The 23,025-nt window shown below is 35.9% G+C and overlaps 1 protein-coding gene across 1 annotated transcript in view; it reads left to right on the top strand.

Annotated features, from left to right (window-relative positions):
* NUP133 (nucleoporin 133) overlaps positions 1–22,513 on the top strand; it is a 30,125-nt gene extending 7,612 nt beyond the window's left edge. Inside the window, exons 10-26 of the mRNA XM_062490181.1 lie at positions 664–811; positions 1,490–1,647; positions 2,397–2,488; positions 4,824–4,987; positions 6,380–6,474; positions 6,617–6,841; positions 7,826–7,948; positions 8,439–8,538; positions 9,493–9,735; positions 10,942–11,075; positions 12,716–12,874; positions 14,278–14,413; positions 16,252–16,370; positions 17,808–17,888; positions 18,896–18,960; positions 21,049–21,137; positions 22,159–22,513. Of these exons, the coding sequence (XP_062346165.1) occupies positions 664–811; positions 1,490–1,647; positions 2,397–2,488; positions 4,824–4,987; positions 6,380–6,474; positions 6,617–6,841; positions 7,826–7,948; positions 8,439–8,538; positions 9,493–9,735; positions 10,942–11,075; positions 12,716–12,874; positions 14,278–14,413; positions 16,252–16,370; positions 17,808–17,888; positions 18,896–18,960; positions 21,049–21,137; positions 22,159–22,295 (2,268 nt within the window). The 3' untranslated portion in view covers positions 22,296–22,513. The remainder of the gene's footprint in view (positions 1–663; positions 812–1,489; positions 1,648–2,396; positions 2,489–4,823; positions 4,988–6,379; positions 6,475–6,616; positions 6,842–7,825; positions 7,949–8,438; positions 8,539–9,492; positions 9,736–10,941; positions 11,076–12,715; positions 12,875–14,277; positions 14,414–16,251; positions 16,371–17,807; positions 17,889–18,895; positions 18,961–21,048; positions 21,138–22,158) is intronic.
* Positions 22,514–23,025: the final 512 nt, after the last annotated feature.

The raw sequence follows: 23,025 nt of genomic DNA, 5'->3' as shown, positions 1-23,025 counted from the left end.
AATCATATGTAAAGTTTATGTTATAAGGTGAAACCCTCAAAAATAAGTCTAATCTGACTCCTACTGATTTATTTTAGTTTTTGTGTGTCTGTGAAAGTTTCTTCAGAGTGATGTTATCGTATACTCTTGTAATCCATTTAGAACAGATCTCAAACTCTGAGACTCTTGTTGCAGGACAAGGAATTACAAGATCTGTTTTTTGGTCCTTGCTAGGCAGCTGGCTTGCTGGGAGGGGAGGACACTTTGGTTGTCTGTGCAATACATTGTCTATGCTGTGTCTTCTGGAAGCATAAACCTGGAGATTAGATTGCTTTGGTAAACTTCTACCACTCTTCCCCCTCTTCCCACTGTCTGTAATGGCATCTTAAAGCTCAAAGGTAGAAGAAGAGTGTGAAAAATGTTGAATAATTGATCTGTTTGCTTATTTCTCCATGTGAAATTAGCAAGAATATAATGCATATGGAAGGGGGAAAATACTCCAGGATCTAAAATTTTAGGGCAAAATTAAAAGCGATTTTGTTTGGTTTTTCAGGTTGTAAGTTATATCCATACCTCATTGTTAAAAATTAAAACAAGTTCAGGCAGCATGGATTAGCATCTAACATTTTGAATGTTTAAGGGATTGATTATGTATGTGATACTGTTTGTATTCAACACTTTCAGTCAGAAGATGAAGTGTTGTGCTGCCTGGTAGTCCCAGATTACTTCAGCCATGCTGCTTACCTTTATAAGGAAGATGAAGTGTTTGCTTGTTCCACTGGAACTGGCAGAATTTCCTTACCACAGGAAAAAATCATATTCGGCATACAAGGTAACTTGCTATGGAGGAAAATCACATTTTGTTGGTGCCTCCTAATTCAGTATTTTTACAGCATTTAGATATCTCTGAGGGCAGTGTCATAATTGTGCTCCTTTATTAAATGTTTCAGTTTGGGAATTTCTCATGAGTATATGGAGAAGGGCTGATGTGGCATCCAGTATTGTTACTCTACAGTGTTTAAAATTAAAATTAATCAGATTCCTGTTCTTGATATATGAAAAGATGGGGGTTTTCCCTGTGGGGCTTTTTCCCTTGTTTTTTCTCTTTCCTAACATTCACTGTGGGTTGACTTTTTCCTTGAATTTAACAAAGTGCCAATGTCTCTTAAGTATGTTATCCATGACCTTCAAAGGTCATAGATATTTTCAAGCAGGGCAGGAACATCAGTCCTTAGGTAGAATTTGAATTAACTGTATCTTGAATTTTTTTCTTCTTTTCTTCTCTTTTCTTCATTATTTTTTTTTAACACTTGCAGTATCTGGAAGTCTACATCTTGAGTAGCAAATAGTTCCAGAATTTTTCTGTCAGGTGCAGTTATCAATTACTCTTGATTGATTAATGGCAAAGGATTAATGACAGAAGTCAGCAGTTGTCTATGAAATTCTTACATTTTGGTTTTAAAATAAAGTGGTAGTTATGTGCTTTTTTTTTCCCCTCTCCTTATTTTAGGAGATAGTATTTTAGGAGCAGGTTCCTGTAATAGCCTTCCCATCTTCTTTTCCAAAAAAAGTGGACTTCTCACTATCTTGTCCAGGGAAAATATTTCTGTGCTTCCTGAAGACCTTGAAGATGCCCTGTCCTCTTCTATAGCTGGACCAAGAAGTGAGGTAATGTTTTTTTTGCTTGCCTGGTTGAAAACAGGGAACAAATAAAGTGGTTTTTTTAATGTGACTTTTGAATTTTCACCATGGAAATCTTGCCTTGTTTGGGTTTTAAAGTTGGTTTGTTTTTTTTTTTCAAATAGAGAGTCAAACACTTGTGATGAAGGCAGTTTTCAAGACAAAAAAATTACATCTGTCAGTTTGGGTAGCTTTTTTTGTTTTCCTTTGTTTCACAGTTGAGGTTTCCATGAAATTTGCATTTTTTCCTTGTAGGTGTGCTGCTGTCTATCACTAGGCCTAATATAACACTATAACCAGTTATTAGCTAGTATTTTAGTGGAAGGCCTTTCTTTATGTGATTGCTCTGATGAAACTGCGTTTTTCTCAACAAACTAGTTTCTAGTTAAGTATGTCTGCAGTTAAACTTTTTGTGTATGATAGTACTCAGGGATACATTTTAAATGCTGCCAGAAATTGTGGCTTTGAATCTTCAAATAATTATCATTAGAAAATCTGATGGGCAGAATAAGTTGGTGCAAGTTCCTTTGCATATGGTGTGAATTTTGGTCAAACCCCTGTATGACTTTGATTGTAATGTATCTTAGAGGTTTATGTTTGACTTAATAAACACAACTGCCTTTAGGTGATGATTTTATTTTAAATCTGTGGCATTGCCACTTAAAAAAAATCGCTTTCATTTCATAATGAAGTTTAATAATTGCCTTTCAGCTGAAGTTTTTATTTTGCATTTTCAGAGTCCTGCATTTGATGCAACCGGTAGGCTAGAAATCATAGCTCAAGAAGATAAAACCAAATTACTGAAAGCTGCTTTTCTGCAGTACTGCAGGTAGAAATTGCATTTCATTTTTGAGACTTTATTTGCTGGTTTTGAAGGCACTCTGGTATTTGAGTAAGAGATTCTCTTATTTAGGATATTCCTGTGCTATTTTAGTTGTAGATATTTTAATGACACACATCTTTATTAGGAAAGCATTGATTAAGCCTTAGGCTAGTGAAGAAGGGATATGTCCTAGAAAGGGGCAGACTTCTGTAATCTCAATCACTTGTCACTTACTCTGTGTAAATTCTATGTGTACTTTTGTGCCAGTGAAAAAACTTTCAACTTTGCATTTTGACTTCTTTCTTCTTTAGTAAGTGGTGCTTAGTTGTTGAAAAAACTTTTTCACACTCATTTTTATTTGCCTAGCTGTTTTCAGTAATACTTGTGAATATACTTATGGCCATGAAGATTAACTGGTACGACAGACTTTGGGCAAGAATTTTTTTTTTTTTTTGGTGGTGGTTTTTATTTTTGGGGTTTTTTTGGTGTTTTGTTTTGGTTTGTTTTTTTAGATTGACTGATATGTAAGAATGAGTGGAAGAAAATACCCTGTTTGTCAAACTGTCCCGATTACAACAGTTGGAGTGTGGGGAGGCATGCGATGTTCCTGAAAAGTTCAGTGTTGAGATGAGTGATATAAACAAAGGAGGAAAAGGAGAAAGAAGATAAACAGATCTGTAGGCTTAGATTAATTATACTTAGAGGGGTTTGTTTTCAGTATTTATGTATTTAAAAACAAAACAAACAGCCTACAAACCCTCTTAGGACTATTCTCCTACGGAATCTTAAAACTTGGAAAGAACAGGTTTAAGATAATGAGAGGTAGGAGTGCTTTTGCCATAGAACTTTATGTGAGGTGAAAGATGATGAAGGGGATTAGGCACAGAGGATAAGGGATACTAACACAAGATCAGGGACAATATTTAGACAAATTCTGTATGCGCTCAGAAGTGTCATTAAACAGAGTGCTGCTGAAGATGGCTGGAATAGTTGTGGTCTGAGTGCATGGTGAACAAACATGATGTCATCGAGGATGTGTAAAAGGGGGTTGGAAACAGAAGGAAGTGGGAGCTAGTAAGGAAAACAGAGTGAAACAGCATGAAAGTTGGAAGTTATTTCAATAAAAATCTGGGTTATATTTATGAAACCAGAAGAAAATAATAATTTTATGTATATAGTAGTTATTCTGATTTTTCCTGGGAAAAAAATGGTCTGGTAAAGTGAACGGAGCAGTCTTCCACAGAACAGATGTAGCAGTGACTTATCCAGATAGCCAGTGAGTTGATGCAGACCAAATAATGTAAGGTTGTGCAGCCACTGGAAGTGTAAAGTATACCAGCTGTACAGTGAGCTCTGGCAGCTTTACAGACCTAGTGATCTTTAGAGGGGATAGGAAGTTCTATGGAAAGATCCAATTGACCCTTTCTGGGGGCACTTCATGATTTGAAGGAGCTAATAAAATCCCATGTAATTTCCTTAGAAACACCTGCTGCTGGGTAGTAAAGGTGGGACTTCGTTTTTTAATAGAAGATCCAGTATATTCTAGTTTTCCAAAAGCATCCTTTACTTTAGTTTACCATTGTGCAATTTCTGAATGCACTGCTGAGTTGATTTTTTTTTTTAATTTGTAGACATCTTGATTATGTAAGTGATCAAACTGAAAGTTTCATGAAAAATATAAATACTTCCAGTATTGAATTCACAATATCCCTTCTCAGTTGGAATATTGTAATTTTTAGTCAGAAAATCAAATCTCTGGGCTTTGTGTATGTATATTGCATAATTCTTACATAGAAGTACAACTTCATACCTTGGAGGTTTGTGTTTACTTGCTTCTTGCTCTTTTACTTATTGATATGAGTAAGAGAGGTTTCTTTGAAATTATAGGAAATAAAAATAATGCATAATATTTGCTGAAGCATTGTCCTGAGAGCTTTTACAAGCTTCCCTTCTATTGCCATTAGTGGGAGTGATTGAGAAAATTAGAACATGTAAAAGCAAGTAATAGAAATTTATTGACTTGACTGCCAGATACATCCAGGCTTAGCTCTGTGTGATGAGTCTTTACTCTTAAATAATAATAATAATAGAGCTAATAATAAAAAAAGGTGTGCCTTGACTCCTGGCTTGTGCTTTTTTTAATTTGTAAGTTGTGCAGCCTATTTGCTTTTAAGGATTTGGAGTACCTTTTACCCACAGTTAGTTTAGAGAGAGTGCAAAAAATGCTTGATGTATATAATCTAAAGCACTTCACAGAAAATTCTATTAACTGAGAGGTTCTTTTTTTCTGTAATCCTGTCAGTTGATTTTTATTTACCAAACTTTGTTTCATGTATTTCAGGAAAGATATAATCAATGCACAAAGCATGGTTATTGAGCTGTTTCCAAGTAATGCAGATCTGGATAGTGATGCTGAACTAGATCGAGCAGTGACTCAGATCAGTGTGGACTTGATGGATGATTACCCTGCCTCTGATCCAAGATGGGCTGAATCTGTGCCTGAAGGTAAATGTAATTTGTTGGGTTTTGGGCTTTTTGGTTTGTTTTTTGGGGTTTCTTTTTTTGTTGTTGGTTTTGGTTTGTTGTTGTTGGGGTTTTTTTTGGTGGTATTTTTTTGTTTGGGTTTTTTTTGCCTTTTTTGTTGTTTTTTTTGGGGTTTTGTTTTGTTTTGTTTTCAGTAGTATCTACAATATTCTAGGTAACATTATACTTTAAACTTTGCAAAGGAGGTATAGGTGTCCCTTGCCCTCTATCACCACTAGATAAATTTCCAGAAAGGCTTAAAGAGGCATCTTTTTCATGTTTAAACTTGCAGTCTGCTATGATTAGTTCTTGACTTCATACAGTAAACACAAACAGCAAGGAAAAGGTATTTCTGATAAAGGTACTTTGTGCAAGGATCAGGTGGTGTTGCTTTAGTATTTCCATGATTCCTTGTGTAGTTTTTAATCATTTTCCAAAAAACAGCTGTGTTAAGAGTGTTTATTTATCAAAACTCTGGGGCTTTGGTATTTATGTCTGCCTGAAAGAGGACTAGAGAAGTTGGTTTATGAGTATTTGTTGTTCATAAAGGATTAAAGCGGACTTGTTTTCAGCAAGAATCTTTTGTTCATGCTTTGGTGTCCCTTACAAGTTTTAATTTGTAAGTGGCCTCAAACCTCTATGTGGTAGTTGACAGTTACAGAGTAGAGGCTTAATTTGAAAGTTCATGTAAATAGTTACAGATGGTTGATGTTTCCTATTGTTGTTTGTGTGGGGCAGCCAGTTGGAAATGGTCAGGCATTAGATCCTCACTATTTTCTGAATCAACTTTATTTTTAATTTGGCAGCCTTCTGTGTTTATTTCTGAACTAAAGCCAGAAATGAAAATTGATAGCTTCTTGGAGATCGTCTTGCTAATTTTGCTCAGTGAAAGCTCTTCCAAGTTTCTTTTCTTGATATTATGAGCACACTTAGTTTATACAAAAAATATGGATGCAGAGTCAATTAGATCTGAATGCCTGTTAACACTGTAGTTTCTAGTAGCTGTGGTCTAGGGCATAATAGATAAAGCAGTAGCTAGTCCACCATGAGGATAAAAATCTTAGTCTGGATCCTACTAAAACTAGAATTGCTTGTGAGCTGCTATTTTAGCAGCATAATGAATTGAGTATTTCAGAATAATACTGGTCTAAAGCTACTTTATTTCTTCTGAAAGCTTTACTTCAGCCATGATAGAGTTGAAAAAAAACATATTAAAAAGAGTATGATAAGCAGTGTAAATGTGTGTGTGTATACTGTAAAAAGTACCACTGTGGTACCGTAGACAGACAGACAGACCTATCTTAGAGGCAAAAAAACATAGTTATCCAGAAATAAAGAATCAAGTGCTCTGACCTAAGATTTTACTTTTTTTAGAAGCAGCGGGTTTCAGCAATACATCTCTCATTCTTCTTCATCAGCTAGAGGATAAGACAAAAGCACACTCCTTCTTCATTGAGTTTCTTCATCAGGTAAGTCCTGCTGTTCTTTTGGTATCAGCACACAGAGTTTATTACTTCATTGTGATTCCTCTAGAACACTGTTTAAAGTGCATGGGGTCTTTTGTTTTTGGTTTATTTCTGGTTTGTTTGTTTGTTTTTGTTTTAACAAAAGGTTGGTGCATTTGAACGTCTGGGCAGTTTTCCAGTGAGAGGGATGCCGATGGCCACTCGGCTGTTGCTCTGTGAGCATGCAGAGAAGCTGGCAGCAGCTATTGTTCTCAAGAATCACCACTCTAGGCTGCCTGAGCTGGTGAATGCTGCTATACTGATTGCATTAAACAAAAGGGAATGTGATGTTCCACCAAGCCTTACCCCTGCTGATGTCTTCTTCAGGGAGGTAAGATCCGAATTACTGTGTAGCCTTGCATGTAGTAAATGTTACAGTGCTTTGAAATGTACTTTGAAACTTTTCCCTGTGAAACTGCAGAAATCAATTCAGCTTTGTGCAACTACTCTTTAAATAAGGTTAATGTGGTAGTATTTTCCTCACTTTAGTGTATGTACTTTTTTATGTCTGCAGCTGAAATGTGAATTCTGACAAATTTTATGTAGCAGAAGTGAAGTTGTTACAATTTCCAACTACCCAACATGGATAAGCAATGAAAAAGACAACTGAAATTCTCTGACACATAACAAGATGCATGCTAAATTATAATTTTTAAGGGATGAACTGAAGAGTATGAAGCTTTCCAGATGGGAGAACTGCTTTGTACTGGATGAAATTATATTAATTCAGTCATTTATAAGTTTTGTCCTTTGTAACATTAGTCAAGCTAAGTTAGTTCTCAGTTTATGCTGTGTTCCAGTCAAGTGCTCCGTCTTTCTTTCTTTCTTTCTTCCTTCTTGAGAAGAACTATGCACAAAACATTTATTCTTAGGAAGTTTTTTACAGCAGAGAACAATAGTTGCTAAGGGAGAAAAATAAATATAAAAGAAAACAGAAAAAATAGTCTACTATTTTAAAGCAGATATGTTATCCAGTATACTACATCTAAAAATGACTCTGCTGCCAAATATTCCAGAATATGGTGGAGGAATATGCTTAAAGGAAGTGTATGGGGTTGTCTTCAGAAATGAGTTTTTTTCTTTCAGGTTTAAGTCCAGAAATAAGGTATTTTTTTGTATTTTAAGTATTGTATGAACCATAAGCTGGTGATCTCATTATACATTAGGGTAGTTGACACCTTTTAATATTTTTGGCTATTTATGTGGTTTATACTAATATATTTATTTTTCTGTGCAGCTCTTGATACCTGGAAGCAGGTATCAGCTGGTAGTGGACATGTTTGTGTTCAATGTAACTTTTCTTTCTGTCTTCAAGGTATCCCAGATAGATTCCATCTTTGAGTGCTTATTAGAAGAGGAGGAACAAATCCTGAAAGATATGCCTATTGAATCAATTGAGTGGGCCCAGATAGTTGTCAATGTGAACAACATCATTAAGGTACAGAACTGCCTTAACCAAGATGTTTGTGGGAGGGGAAAATAAACACTGAAGAGCACAGAGCAAGTTGAGTGCAGCACGTCCAAGTTACTGAAGTGAGAAGAAAAATGAATGTGCTTTTCACATGTCCAAATACAGTAGGAAGGAAAGACAGTGTTGGGCAGAATTAGGGATATTCCTTTTCCTCCTGAGCCACTGCTAAAGATAGTTTGACAAGTTGCAGCTTTGTTGGAAGTTGTGAGTCATGAATATGTAGCAAAGAGTGAAGAGCTTGTATTTGAGCACTGAGGTTTCTTGCTCAATCAGTACGTCCCTTTTTGTCCAACTGAGAAAGTTGTGTAGAAGGAATGTGGATATTAAAAAGACATTTCAGAATTACAAAGGACAACATCTTTTGTGGTCTGTGTATACTGTATATACTGTATACACTGTATGTATGTGTGTATACTGAGGTAGACATTAAAATACTCACGTCCTTACCTCTCAATAGGATATGCTACAAGCTGCCTGTCAATATCGTCAGTCTAGAGCCTCTTTATATAAAACAGGAGAACTTCCAGAAAGAGAACCTGAATATATTCCATGGACAGGTGAGAAAATACTATTACAAGTTCATAACTTTCAGAACACAGGAATTTCAGTCTGAATTTTTAAACTTACTGTTAAAAGCTGCTACAGAGTTGTCAGTGCAAGTAAGTGAAAATCAAGTTTTCATTTGGGGAATGAAATGGGATGAATCAATGAACACTTAGTTTGTCCAGTATTGATGATATTTTTTAAAACTTGCATTGCAAATTTGGCTGTAAAACAATAAGTTTGGGAAACAAAACTAATTTTAAATTTTTATAATTTTTTAAAATGCATTAGTTCTGGTTGGCAGATCTGTGGGGTAAGATGACATCAAAATAAATAATAAAATGTGATCTATAGCTGTTTTAAAAGGAGTCATGATTCTCTGATTGCATTAATGTGTTTTGTTTTGATTGTTTAATAGTGTGAAAAACTATCAGATCAAATATTCGAAAAGCAATCACTTTTCCAGTTGGTGCTTAAGCTTCCTTGTAGCCTCTACATGTAAAACACATTTGTTTAGTGCTTCCAGGACAGAAGTCCATATTCCTCCTCACAAAAGCAGGACCCATGCAGACTCTTTTGATATTGTGCTTTGTTGACTATATCAAAACATTTAAATCAGGTTAACAGAAGTTGCCTTTTCCTTGTGTGTATTCTCTTACTTTGCTTAGAAATAGTGCAAGTAATTATTTTCTTCTGGAAAAAGAGCTGATGTTGTAGTTGGCAGCATAGATCTGTGTAGTTCAGGCTTTTTTGTTTACCACGTCTTGGAGTAGTTGTTTCTTGCAGGGGTGGAGTGATGACGGTATTACTTTGATTTTCAAACTGAAAGCATTTATTAACTTTTTTCCCTCTTTGTTTTTTTTTTGTTTTTTTTTTTTTGCACATAGTAATGTTTTTCTTACGCTTTGCCATAGGTGGCTGTGGTAATTGGATTTTTGTTTTAACGTTCCCTGTGCTGTTTTCCCAAGCCTCCAGCAGCCTCCGCGCAGCAATAACGCGTCAGCACGGCGTCATCCTGAAGGTGGTGTATCCCCAGGTGGACAGCAACCTCCGCAGCGTCGTGGCCGAGCAGCTGGTGGCTCTCCTGGATTGTTTCCTGGATGGCTACGTGGCTCAGCTCAAGTCTGTGGATCGTCTGGCTGATCAGGAGCGCTACAGCAGCGTGGAAATGGAATACGTCCAGAAAAGATCCGAGCTCTTGTCCCCTCTCCGTGAGTGCTCTCCGTTGTTCTTTAACGCCAGGATTAAATGGTCTGTTTGATGAGGAAATGGCACCAATTAGATGGAGTAAATGGCATCTGTGTGTGAATTCTGCTTGCTTTACACAGTTGCTTTCAGTGTACAAATGACTGGTTTATGATTTAATGAGATAATTACAAAATAAAAGCGGATTACAAGTTAGCATCCAGGACTGCACTCCCTGTGTGTACCTCTTATTAGACACCTGGGTGCTTGAGCTTTTGTCTTCTGGTAACTTGTTAAATTTTTTCTAGCAGGATTTTATCATGCCCTGCCTGGCTGAAATTAGCCTGTAAATGGATTCTAAATAGTTATATTGTGGCAACCTGAGATAAACCTATATGCCTGGAAGCTTGTTTGGTGTTTATCAGTGAATAGTTACTTTTTGAATCCCGATAATTTAATAATTGTACCTATTGTTAAACGTGTTGGATGTGGTCAAGTTCTGAATGAGTAAGCCACAGTAAAGCTCCCTTTTAAAATGGAAATAAGTTGGTGTAAATGCATTTTAGTGACTTTGGAAAGTATATTTTTTTTTTACTGAAGTAAAGTATATAAGCAGAACAATCTAATGATAATTTTTGAGCATTCATAAAAAAAGCTTCATAAAATTATCATTGAACATAATGATACTGAATATAATTATATAAAATGTATTTATAAACTGACAGAGCCCAAGGATATCAGGAAAATGGACAATCTAAGGTTATATTTCCTTACAAACAAAACTAGGTCTTCTGCTGATTCTTACATATTTAATTGAACAAAAAGAAAGATTCTGAGTAGATTCTCTTTAATGCAAGCCCAATTGTCCTTATTTGTCCTGTTCTTTTTCAAAAGCCTATGGCTGCTGCTTTTTTGCTTTGTGTATTTAATTGGCTGTTATTATAGATGTTAAGTCATAGGTGGAATTCCCTCCCCCAGTGCAAATAGCAGATGATGCTAACTTCCAGAGGAAGTAGAAGCCATTATGTTGTTTAGTATTCCCTTTTTCCCTCTTGTGCTGTGGGACAGAGGTGGTAGGTCTGTGAGCATGCATGTGCAGAGATGTGTGCAGGGCGGGAATGTTCCTTTGGGAATGCGTACTTCCTCCCTGGAAGCACTTGAAACTTTGTTTTTTCTGGTCTCAGAGGGGAGGTGAGCTTGTTTGATTAAACTTCTTTTTCTTGGTCACTTAGTTTCCCTGGGACAGTACCAGTTGGCAGCTGCTTTAGCAGAGAAGTACTGTGACTTTGATATCCTGGTGCAAATGTGTGAGCAGACAGACAACCAGGCCAGATTACAGCGCTACATGACTCAGTTTGCAGATCAGGCAAGTCTCTTTTGTTTCCTTCAGATAGTGTTTTATAATAAGTTTGCGCCTGAAATGTTGCAAAATTTATTCTTTCTTTTGGGGGTTTCTTTTAATGTTTTTTTTTTTTTAAATGCGTATGTAATTATGTATACATACAGGGGGAATGTGGAAAATTGAAGAAGATATTCACTGTAAAATATTCAGTGGAGTATTTTACATTGAGAAGGCAAAGCTAGCCAGCAGAAATAAAGGTACTACCTGTATGGGCAGTGCCTTTTCATGGGACCTTTTAGTACTCCAGACATTTTCTCCTCACTCTTAACATTTTTCAGCATTTTGTGACTTCTTCACTCAGGCGCTGTTGTCATTACACTGTTGTTTTATTAAACCAACATAAAATAAAATGGAGGATAATTTTCAAAAGAGATTAAATTGTTAAATTTATAAATAGAAAAGTAACTAATGTATAAATATAAAAGTAGTTAGGAAGAGTAGGAAGGTAGGGCTGTTGCTTTGGGTATTTTTTTGCATTGTCCTGCTACATATTTGTTGGACAGTTTTTCTACTGTCTGTTAAAATCTAGTGTAAAAACTAAGTGTGCTGAAATACTAGAAAGCATAAAGAAAAGCTAATAGAGATGACTTGAAATGGGTGGGACTGGAAGAAAAGGGTCTTAATTTGAGAATTGGTGAGATAAATTTGTTTAGCTTTACTATTGGGGGAGGAGAAATCCTGCAGTCTACATGTTTCTTAGTAATGAGAGTACATAAAGGTTGTTTTAATAACAAAAACCAGAAGTATCAATAATGGACAGAAATTATAACAAACGTTTTAAATAGTGCATCTTAAATACCTGGCCTGACTGTCAAAGGGGATAAATAATCTTTTTTTCTCTCTCTCTTTACGTGCTTTATTTTAAAGGGGAAATGTAAAACTTTCTGAAAAGAAGGTACTGTGGCAAATGTAGAGCTGAATAAATAAGTCTAATGGATAGACTGTCAGACTGATGGCCTCCTCAGACTTAATTTTTTTAATTGCTAATGCAATTAAAATTAAATGTTACTCTAATATTGTCCTGTAAAGCCTAAATTAAATCTCAAACAGAAATCCTAATTATTTATTTCACATTCAAGTTTTTGAGGATAAAATAGGGTGGTTTTTCTCTTGGAAAGACAGGCTTTTTGAACAGTGCCTGAGAGAAGGAAAGTTGCAGGTTAACTTGTAGTTAGGAGGGAATGTTTCAAAAACAGTAACAGCTGAAGTAAATATGTTTATGAAAGCGAATAGTAAGCATGGAGTTTTGAGGGGAGGCAAAGGAGCAGGTCTGAAAATGAGACAAGAGGAGTCGTGGTTGATGTGATTCCTGTTCTTGTGTATTAATGTGAATTATTTACTTTTGGCACCTCCATCACTTAGGAGGATTCTGTGTTTATCAGCATCTGTTGCAGAGAGCTCATGAATGCTTTAAATACTTTCTATCAGGACTCTTAAGGGGATTTTTATCAGCACTGTATTTTGTGTCATATGTGTGTATGTCTGGCTCTGTCAAGCAGATTCTTACTATTCTCTTACCAATTGTAATTTTTAAAGCACTGAGAAGATAAATCAGATATTGAAATGTAACTTTTAAAATTTGTTCATATTTCTGTTATGTTCAGAACTTTTCAGATTTCCTGTTTCGCTGGTATCTGGAAAAAGGAAAGCGAGGAAAGCTGTTATCTCAGCCTATTGCTCAGCATGGACAGCTGGCCAGTTTCTTGCAAGCACATGAACATCTGAGCTGGTTACATGATATCAATAGCCAGGATTTGCAAAAGGTAGGGTTTCTTAAATATGGCCAAATGGAAATACCACATGTTGAACAGGTCAGGTACATATTCAAGTAGGTAGTTTACTGAGTTATGAGTCTTCTCCATCCAAGTACAGCTTATCCAGGTGAGTTGGGGAAAGATGACAGATAACTGATTTGGTACTTTTGGAGTACCAAAAGCTTAGCTTCAGGCATCACCTGATAGCTCATGTAAGCCACTGCACCATGTAATGGAAATTAGGGCTGCTTTTCATCTCTGGCTGGTGGCTAGTACTTTTTGCTGAGGAAGTTTGGTTTGGCTACATGATCACTACTTTGATGGAATTGGGGATTTATAGTGAATATCAATAGCATTACAGTATTATCCAGCCAGGGAAAAACTGAAACTTCTGTTTCAAGACTAACATCTTAAAGCTAAGGAATTTGGTGGTAGCATGAAAATAAAAAAGCTATTGATAACTTTCATTACTTATATTCATAGTTTAAAGTATTTTAATAGCAAATGGGCATGTGGATAGATTAATGTGACATTGTTTTTGAACATGATCATTTGTTGCCTTCTGGGCTTCCCAGTTACATGCCCTCTTCTTGCTGGTCAGTCTTTCCATCCTTCTGCTAGACCTAAAAATACATTTCATTTAACAGTTAAATGTATTTCAAATCAAAAATGGCTTCTTTCAATCCACATGCACATTTGTTAAGCATGAAAACCATGGAAACATTTATCCTACTGCAAATTCTAGGTTCATAATGCTATATCCCTCTTAAACAAACAAAAAAGTCTTACCCAGCAACCCCAACCAAAACAAGCAAAAAACACTCTGAGAATATTGTAATATGCCATTTGTGTTAATTGAGGTTTTCTATGTCAAGGCAAAACACTTGGAGGGAGTAAGAATTCTGAAATAAACAGTTAATTCAGTGTAGATAGTTTATTTCTGAGTAAGTGCTCAGAAACTGCTTCTTTATCTGATAAACAAATTCTTGCCCCTGTATTTGGTTACTGCAGCAGTTATACACAATGCTGGTTTTTCAAATTCTCGAATTAACAGGTAAATCAATCTGCATGCAAAACTGTTCTGTCAAAACATATTTGCCTGGCTTTTATTACAAAGTATTGAATTAGATACTAAAGAAACAATGTGTGCAGTTGCAATTTATCCTGTGAGAATGAGGTAGGTTCTTTTTATTAGCAATTAAAAGATTTTTAAAATATATTGTTGAAGGAGAGAGCCTCTTCTTGAAGAGTGTAATGCAGAGTTTCACTTGCAAATTGTGCAGCTTTTAAAATTAAGGATTATAATGTTACAAACAAGAAATTACTGTGAGACTTCTGTTCAGATAAAATTCTTGTCTGTTAACCTTATGGTCCTGATGTTCAAAGATTTCTAGCATCTTTATTGATTTTAGGCTCACAGAACGTTACAGACTTTAGCAAATATGGAGACACGATATTTTGCAAAGAAGAAAACACTTCTTGGCTTGAGCAAATTAGCTGCACTAGCATCAGACTTCTCAGAAGACATACTACAAGAGAAAATAGAAGGTAAGAAATAGAAACAGGGGAAAGTGAAGAAAAGACTTGTTAAATTACTGAATTAGAATCCCATTAATTTTGGAGATTGTTGACTTTTTTATGATGAAGGTGCTGACTTAGTGTGGTAAGGATAAATGGGCTGGTGATTTTGCTCATTTCAGGAAGCACAAGGGAGACAGTGGGAGGCACTAACCTCAGTATTCAGTTTCACGTGTGAATTAGGACTATGAGTGTGGCAAATTTGTACCTTTTCACTTTTTCTACTAACATGTAAAATACTGGGAAAAATAACAGACTGCACCTGTACTTTGAGAAGTGGCTGAAAGTTGTCAACCATTCACACTGAATGTATTTTAATGAATCTGCATTTTGTATTTCAGATGCAAGGTAAAAATTAATTAATTACTTAGAGCCCGTAGCCTTTGTAGAATGGCTTTCACTTTTGAATTCTTCTCAAGTCCTGAAGCTCTTAGGCTGTACAAGGAAACCCTGTAACTGTATTTTAGTGCAGTAATGCAATTGCAAATATATACAGTTGTGATCAATAAGTGTTTTCTCAGGGTTTTGCTCTCTGTATCTAGGAAGGTTACCATGACAGTTTTTCATTGTACTCTATCTGAAATGATGTGAACAGGGAAAGAAACATCTATCCTGCTTCATTACCAAATGCAATGGTTCCACTGCTCTGCCATTCTTATCCCTTGGAAAATACTGTTTGCACTGTGTAGCACATGTGCTGTGAGTTTGAGAAAAAGCAGTTTTGCCCTACTGGTTAAAGGATTCTGGCCACCAGGGGGAAGCTAAGGAATATGACTCAGGGTCGCTGCTCAGGCTTACTTCTGTTTATCTGTGTATTTATCCATTTATGTAATGAATAGTTCTTAAATCCCATTGAAAAATCCTGGAAATAATTAAGTTAACTAGATAGGCTTTAAAATTTATTTTTAGCTCGTAATAATAATGTATTATCTCATAATAATAGTGTGTTATCTGCCTTTTAAATTGTATGGAATTGCATGAAATCTTGAAGTTTAAATTTGTTTTTATATCACTGTGAAAGTGCCTATGCTGATGTGAAGAACCTCACCTTTAAATGGGAAATTTAAAAATGGCAAATGAGATGATCAAAGCTTTTTTGAGAGTCCTCTAGTCCATTGAAATATTTGTTCTGGACTTCATTCTGCTACACATTTCTGTGTGGCACATGATGGAGATTTTAAAACTTAAACTCTTTGTGTATCACTTCCCTATTGATAAAGAAAGACTAATTACTTCTGCCACATTTTGCTTATTCCTCTAAACAGATAACATGCTCCACAGAATTATTTTTCGTATTCTAACATGCAATGAAGGTTGGTGGGAAGGACAGAGTTCATATAGTGTGGTTGATATTATTCCATTTTGAATGTCTCAGACTAGCAAGTTTCTCATCCTAAAGCAGCTCACAGTGGCAAATATAAAAGAGTCAAAAATTGAAGAGTTAATGAGATGCAACATGTCCACTGCACAGCTCCTTGAAGTTGCAACCAACTCATTTTCCTACACAGTGCAACAGCTTCCATCCAATCCTCTGTATTAATTTTGAAGTTTTGGAACAAATTAGAGTTTTGTATTTTCATTACACTGGGAACATGAGTGGAAAGTAAGAACTAATTCCCTGGCATGGCAGTATTGAAGTGGAAGTATTTCTGTGCTTCGGGAACATGGAGGAGAGTCCAAATAGAATGCTTCATAACAAACGCTTGTAGGTTTGAATAATATTACGACTTGACAGTTACTGTTGTGCCACAAAATTTATTATTACATTTTAATAACATGAAACATTCATTTCCTTAAATGACTACAAGAAATATCAGAGCAGGAGCGCTTTTTGTTACATCAGGAGACACTTCCCGAACAACTCCTGGCAGAGAGACAGTTGAACCTCAACGATATGCCAGTGCTGTCTGCATCTCAGCTCATTGATGTAAGTGTGTCATGTTTTCTTCATTACACAGGTAAACTTCCAGTATGTTTTCTGCCCCCTTGGGATAAAATAAATGAGAAGGTCACAGCTGCCTTTATCCCATATATGACTTGCTAAGCACCTAAAAATCTGATGTGTGAGTTAGTTTAACTTTGCTTAGTTTCCACCAGCAAACATCAGAATGATGGGTTTAGTCCTGGGTTTTTTTCTGTTGAGTGTGTGCTTTGGAGTGCTGCTACAAGAAAAAGCAAGTAGATCAGTGCCAGAACTGGTCTAAACCAGTTTTCGGGTGTGAGACAGTTTTTACCTTCCTTTACATTCTTGGTAGGGCAGAACTTGGAAAAGATGCTGCAGGAGAGAAAAAGGAAGTTCTAGAAGCAGGAAGAGGCTTTTGGTCACCTGTTGCAAAGAGGCACCAGAAGTCTTTCTACTTCTGTTTTCTTTTACAAAAGGCCAACATGTAATGAAACAAAAATCCAAACTGTTCCAGTTCTGGGATAAGTAATAGTGCTGACTCCTTTTTCACACTCCTTTCTGGTATCAGCCAGGAACCTGTAGCCGATTCTGCCTTGTTGGCCGCGTATTTTTACCATCCAGTGATGCACACAAAAAATACTCCATTAATAACAGCAGTACATTACAAAAGAAGTCACTTATGTCTGGGTGTCAATTTTTCTGTACTTTTCTTTAATCCTGTGGAAAATCAAAAGCTAGCAGGTAAGCAAGCATGCTTGTTTACATTCTTGTTGTTTTCTGAGAACTGTGCTAATAGCAGATTGTGAAGTCCTTACCTGTGTCTTGAATTAAGGCCATCTGTGGGATTAGGGAAGGTTAGGAAGTGTCAGTCAGGACTTGGCAAGTGCTGGCACCACAACAGTTTGCCTTCTGAATTCTCTGTTATTGTCAAACCAATGTTAATACTTGTTACTTGCAATGCAAATATAAAACTCAGAAAGTGTAAATTAAAAGAGTGTTAATGTTAATTTTTCTCTGAAGTACTAATTTGTAACTGGGGGATACGAAATACTGAGAGGAACTTGTTGTTTATAAGTGGTGAAAGGCAGCACATGTGCTGAAGTACTGCTTTAAGCTTAATTACCAAAATAATTCAGAGAGCTTATTTGTGGAGCTGAGCTCTGGCTACAGTAGTCCAGGAATGTTACAGCCTTAAATGGCACTTAAATTTGAAACCCAGCAGCCTTGTATCCAGTATCATTTGTCCAGAGACCATTGTCACGTAGGTGGAATGCTGCTCTAAAACCTTAAGTATATTCCTTACTATAAAAATACTAGCAGTTGAATCAAGACATAGTTTCATGAGAAGGTCATGTAAGTAGAAAATACATGGTGGTCTTCCCACAGTGCGTTGTCCCTGATACCAGTTATATTAGTTTATAGGCTAAAAATAATTTTCCATGTTAATCTCTGATTTCATAGATGTTCATATGTGATGAGAACAGAAGAGCCAATGAATATGACTTTAAGAAAGCACTTGATCTGCTGGAATATATTGATGAGGTAGGAAAACTTTCTGAAGGATTTCTAACCTAGAGACTTTTTTATTATTATTTAAGCTAGGGTGGTGCATCTGTATTTATTAACATATTAGCTTAGTGTATTGTAATTAAAGCAACCCCTGATGTGTTTTTTAGTTTGTTTTTAAGTCACTGGAGACATAATGCCAAATGTGGTTTAGATAATTTAAGAAAAATTGCACTCTTCATCTTCACTTCCCATTTATAGAGATTTGCTTCCCTACAGGACAAAGATCAACTGTTTTTAGTAGTTTAGTTCTTGTGTCTTCTGTCTTGACAGTTTGACTGATTGTCATGAGGTGACGTGGGGTAGTCACCCACTTTCTACCATGTAAATAGCTTTGAACCACAGATTTGTCATCTGCTGTTTTTCCAACTGTATTTCTTTTTCATCTCATTAAAATAAATGTTACTCTTAAACCATGTAATTTCAAAATTTTTTCCCGCTGATATTAAAGTTTCTAGCAACTTCTGTAGAACCATTCAACACAAATCAGAGGTGGTGGTTTTTGTGCAATTAGGAAACTGCCCTTTGCAAATCAAATGTATATCTTTGAAAATACTTACTAATATATTCATAAAACATGTATCCTGATGTGGATACTGATGCATGTTAGTTCTCTTGGCCATATTGAAAAAGGAGCTTTGACTCCAGTCATCATTTAACACATGGTAAAATAAAATTTGCCTAGAATACAATGTTTTACAAATCAGTATTTTAAAATGTGCTCTTTTACAAACTGTGTTAGTTGGTCTTCAGCAGTTGAGAGGTGATGTAGAAAGTCTGAATCCATGATTTCAAATGGAAACAAACAGTGTTTGGTGTTTCAGCAGTCCAATCAGGTCAACTGTTAAAACAGCATATGTTAAAAATCATGTTTGGTGATTGAAGAATTTAATTCATTGGTGCAATCTATGTGACAGAGTGGTTATTTCTTAAAAACCCTAAAATTTTAATTTGCCTGTCTTTTCTCCCTATATGAATTGAAGGAAGAAGATGTGGATGTAAATGATCTTAAACTGAAAATTCTCTGTAAGGCTCTCCAAAGAGATGGGTAAGTATAAATATAAGTTACTGAGACTCAGCTTTTACAGAATTACATTTTAGTGTACTATTCTCTAATTTCACCAAAAAATATTTAATTTCACAGGATAAGGTTAGTAAAGTATAAAGTATAAAGATCAGGACCTGTATTCTTATTTGTAAAGTGAAACCAAAGCAAAAAAATCTGCAGTGCTTTGTTGGTTTATCTCACTGGTAACCTACTATGCAGTCCTGGCACCTGACACAGAAATGAGCCCATGCAGCTTTTGTTCTTGAACCCTTTCCCGAGGTAGAAGTGACCAATGCTGAACCTTTTTAACCTATTTTTTTTTTTTTTTTGTCCTTTGAAGCATCTCAAATAGAAGCTTTTTAATAAGGTAACATAGGCTGAGGTTGCTCCTGCAAGCTTTTATTTCGCTTGGGTTTTGCCATTGAACCACACTGGCAATTTCATGACCTTTTTGAGTCAAAACTGCATTCTTGGCTGTAAGAGATCAAAGCCTAAATAGTGCTTAGAAGAGCCATTCTTACGGATGTTCAAAACCAAATACAGGCAGAATCCAGCTGGTCACAAGAATCTTCTATCAGAACAGTAGTACTGTTCTCTCCCAGGTTAAATAATTCAAATGGCATTTCCTTCCTTTCCTTTCTAACTTTCAGAAGTTTTCTGCCTTTCCTAACTCCTGCCTATGTTCCAAGAGGGACCTAAGGAAGAAAAGATGGGGAGAGAACATATTCCAAATGCACTGTACCATTTGTTAAGTGTGGGATTTTACGGGTTGAACATGTACAATGCTGACAAGATTTTGGCCATTCTGGCAGCTAACCAGGGACAATTTGACATGCAGACTTTAGACTGAATAGTGGGTAGAAAACTTGATGTCCCAGCTGAGTTTCCAGTCCATCAAGGCTCACCAAGGCTTACAGAGAGGTGGTGTTAATTTTCATCTGTGTGAAGTAAACATTTGAGATGTGAAAGACTTCTAAGGAAAGTCTGTGGTTTCTTACTTGAGGGCCACAGATGGTAGTAAGGTTCTTGGGTAGGATGGAGAGCCTTGCTGAGTGTGCTCCTGATCCTCACTATCCTCCTCTGTGCCCAAGGGGAGAGAATCCCCCTTTCCTCCCTCCTTTCTTCACATTCTTCCCAGTGAAATTAAGGATGTAATCCTAGACATTTAGGAGCTGAAGAGACATCCAGGGTAAAACCAGTGAAGTACAGAGGATTTGTCAATAATAGCTTCTGGATCCAGGTCCAAATCTGTTACAAGCATGTCCCACAGGCCTGTGGTAGTTTAGGGAGTGATATGAGAACCAGTTTTGTGTGACAGCTTAGCACATGGAACAGGAAATTTTAACAACTGCAAGGTTAGAACCACAGCAAAACAAGTTAGGTTGGTGTTGACTTGAAACTGGCACATATAAAGCTCTGCAAGGATGAACAATTGTCATTTAAAACAATCTTCCTCTTACAAAAATATCCCAAACAGATTTTTCTATCACAGATGAGACTGGTATGCATGAGTCTTCACATTTAATCACAAAGTAGATAAACTATTTGTTTTGTGGCTGTGTGTGCTATTGCAGGCCTGCAACATAGATTTTGCAAATTTTTCCCCATTTCTTTTCTCAGTATTTGATTTCTGTTTTGTTTTGATTTTTTTTTTCACGTTAGAGAATTGCTTCTCTTGCTTTGTTCTACCAAGAAAAATAAATCTACACTTTCATCACTGCAATTGTAAAATACAATTACTGAGAATAGGTAGTTCTTGTGTCAGTGGGTAATACTTTTATTTTAATCAAAGAAATAATGTTGTTTGCTTGGGATTTTTAATGGTTTAGATGGAAAACATTTCTATTCTCCTCCTAACTAGACTACATTATAGTAGTGCAGTTTCATTCCAGTTTTTCTCTTAGAACAGATAACACAAGGTAGGAAAAAACCTCTTGCTTTGAGCTATAACCAAGCACATAATGCTTCCATATGGACATGTATTAATCACCTCTGATAATTTATTTAATTTTCCTGTGGGTTTTTTCTCTTGTCAGCTTTCCTATTATTTTATGTAATTCTTTCTTGAAATTATTCTTTGACTTGCAGATGGTCCTGTTCAGATGGTGGAGATGATCCAATTGAAGCATCTAAAGATAGTATATTTGTGAAAATAATACAAAAGCTATTGAAAGAAGGTAAAGTATACTTAAATACTATTGAATGTCTTGAAATTGTTGTTTCAAAAGCTGCTTAAGATCAACACTAATATGTAAAAAGTAGCATTATTAAATTCTCAAAGTAATAAAAAATTTGTTCCACTAGGCAGTTAAAATCATCTGGAGCTAATTCTATGTCTATAAACTGTTCAGGGTGATAAGAGATGAGCAGATTTCTTGGTTATAATCATAGTATCTTTAAGTTATTTGCTCAGTAGGGCGCTCAAGATATTTTTAGCAGTTGCTTACTGTACAGTAAAGTAGTTCTTCTGGAGTAAATGTGTCTCTTCTGTAAGATACAGGATAATAACTAATAACTGACTGTTGCTCAGTAGAACTTAATCTGTTTTAGGCAAACTTTTTTCTGCTATTGTTTTCCCTCTCCAAAAGCCAAAACAGAAAAATATGCTTCCTATTCTCCACTTGAAGTTGACTATAGGAAGTTATGGCCATTGAATTTACAGCAAGAGAAGGGAAGCAACTGAGAGTCAAAGCCTGTTTTAAATATTACAGCATAGAACTTTTTGCAGAACACATAACGCTTCATGTGAAAAAGACAAAACTTAAGTTCTTCAGAACAGTTCCAGTTTTGTGTGTTCAGTCCTGCCAGTTTTGTTTTTGTAGGATTTGCACACCTGAAGCTGGAACTGCTGCAACTGATAGATAGTTATTGTATGAGCATTCTTTTGTCTTTCCTTTATTTATTATTTATTTTTATTTTTATTATTTATTTTTATTTTTACTTTGGTGAAGTGTTATGCAAAGACTTGGATTTGAGGTTTAATCATTATATTACTGAAGTCTGGATAAAAAAGAAAAAACTGTTTTGCAGGCTACTTAAGCTTTATTGTATTTCTTGACTTGTATAATAGAATCAGAGCTTCCCAATTCCAAGAGTAATTTAGCTGTGAGGCAGGCACAGGTGTTTACTTAAAAATTGTATTAACTGCTAATGCAAAGTACTTCAATCAGCGTTGTAATAAATGATTTTGTTTTGTAGGAGTTCAGTTAAGTGAGTATTTGCCAGAGGTGAAGGACTTGCTTCAAGCAAACGAACTCGGCAACTTGAAATACAACGCTTACTTTGAATTTGTGTTAAAAGCAAACTATGAACTCTATGTTCAGGGACAAGCATGATTCTCACTGGGATTGTTAAATATTTTTTCTAAAGAACTGTTTAATTTGTGTTTACTTTTTAATATTCTGTTTGGATTTTTTTGCTAAAACTTTGTGATAAAGTCTGTATGAGTAATATACTTGGTATTAAAAGTATACACATTGATGCTTTGGTCCGGGGAATGCAGAGTTGTGTTTTCAGGCAAAGTAAAAATAAAGTTTTCGTTTTCTGTGCCTTTCATAAACTTGCTGTTTTGTTCTGTATCTTGATTAGAGTGTGTCAGTCTGATACTCCAGGATACACAGACACACAGGGTGAAATGCAGAGACCCACTGCAGAGGGTGGGAAACTTATGTTGTCACCACTGGGGCTGTGGTTTCAGTTCAGAGAAAATACTGAACACATTAATGAGGAGTGACTGCATACACTACTTAAGAAACAAGAGGTTCTTCTGTTAGGTAACTCCACTCCTCCTTTGTACAACATTTTTTGCTGTAGAAACTAGGCAATTTCAGTTTTTTATTAAAGGCTACTTGCACAAAAAGGGTAGCTGTCTTGTCCCTGTTCACTCAGCTTGTCTGTGACAGAAAATAATAAATCACAGCTCTCATTCAAAGCCTTCTGGTCCAGTAAATACTCCATTCTTTCAGTTTGTACCTGTTAAATTAAACTTTTTCCAAACATTTTAGTATTGTATCCATTTAACTTCCCTTTAAGCTATTTCTAGCATACATGTAAAATGGGATTAGC

The sequence above is a fragment of the Cinclus cinclus genome, chromosome 3 (genome assembly GCF_963662255.1).
Source record: "Cinclus cinclus chromosome 3, bCinCin1.1, whole genome shotgun sequence".
NCBI lineage: Eukaryota > Metazoa > Chordata > Aves > Passeriformes > Cinclidae > Cinclus > Cinclus cinclus.
Note: the sequence above shows the minus strand (reverse complement) of the source record. Positions and strands in the feature narration are given on the sequence as shown.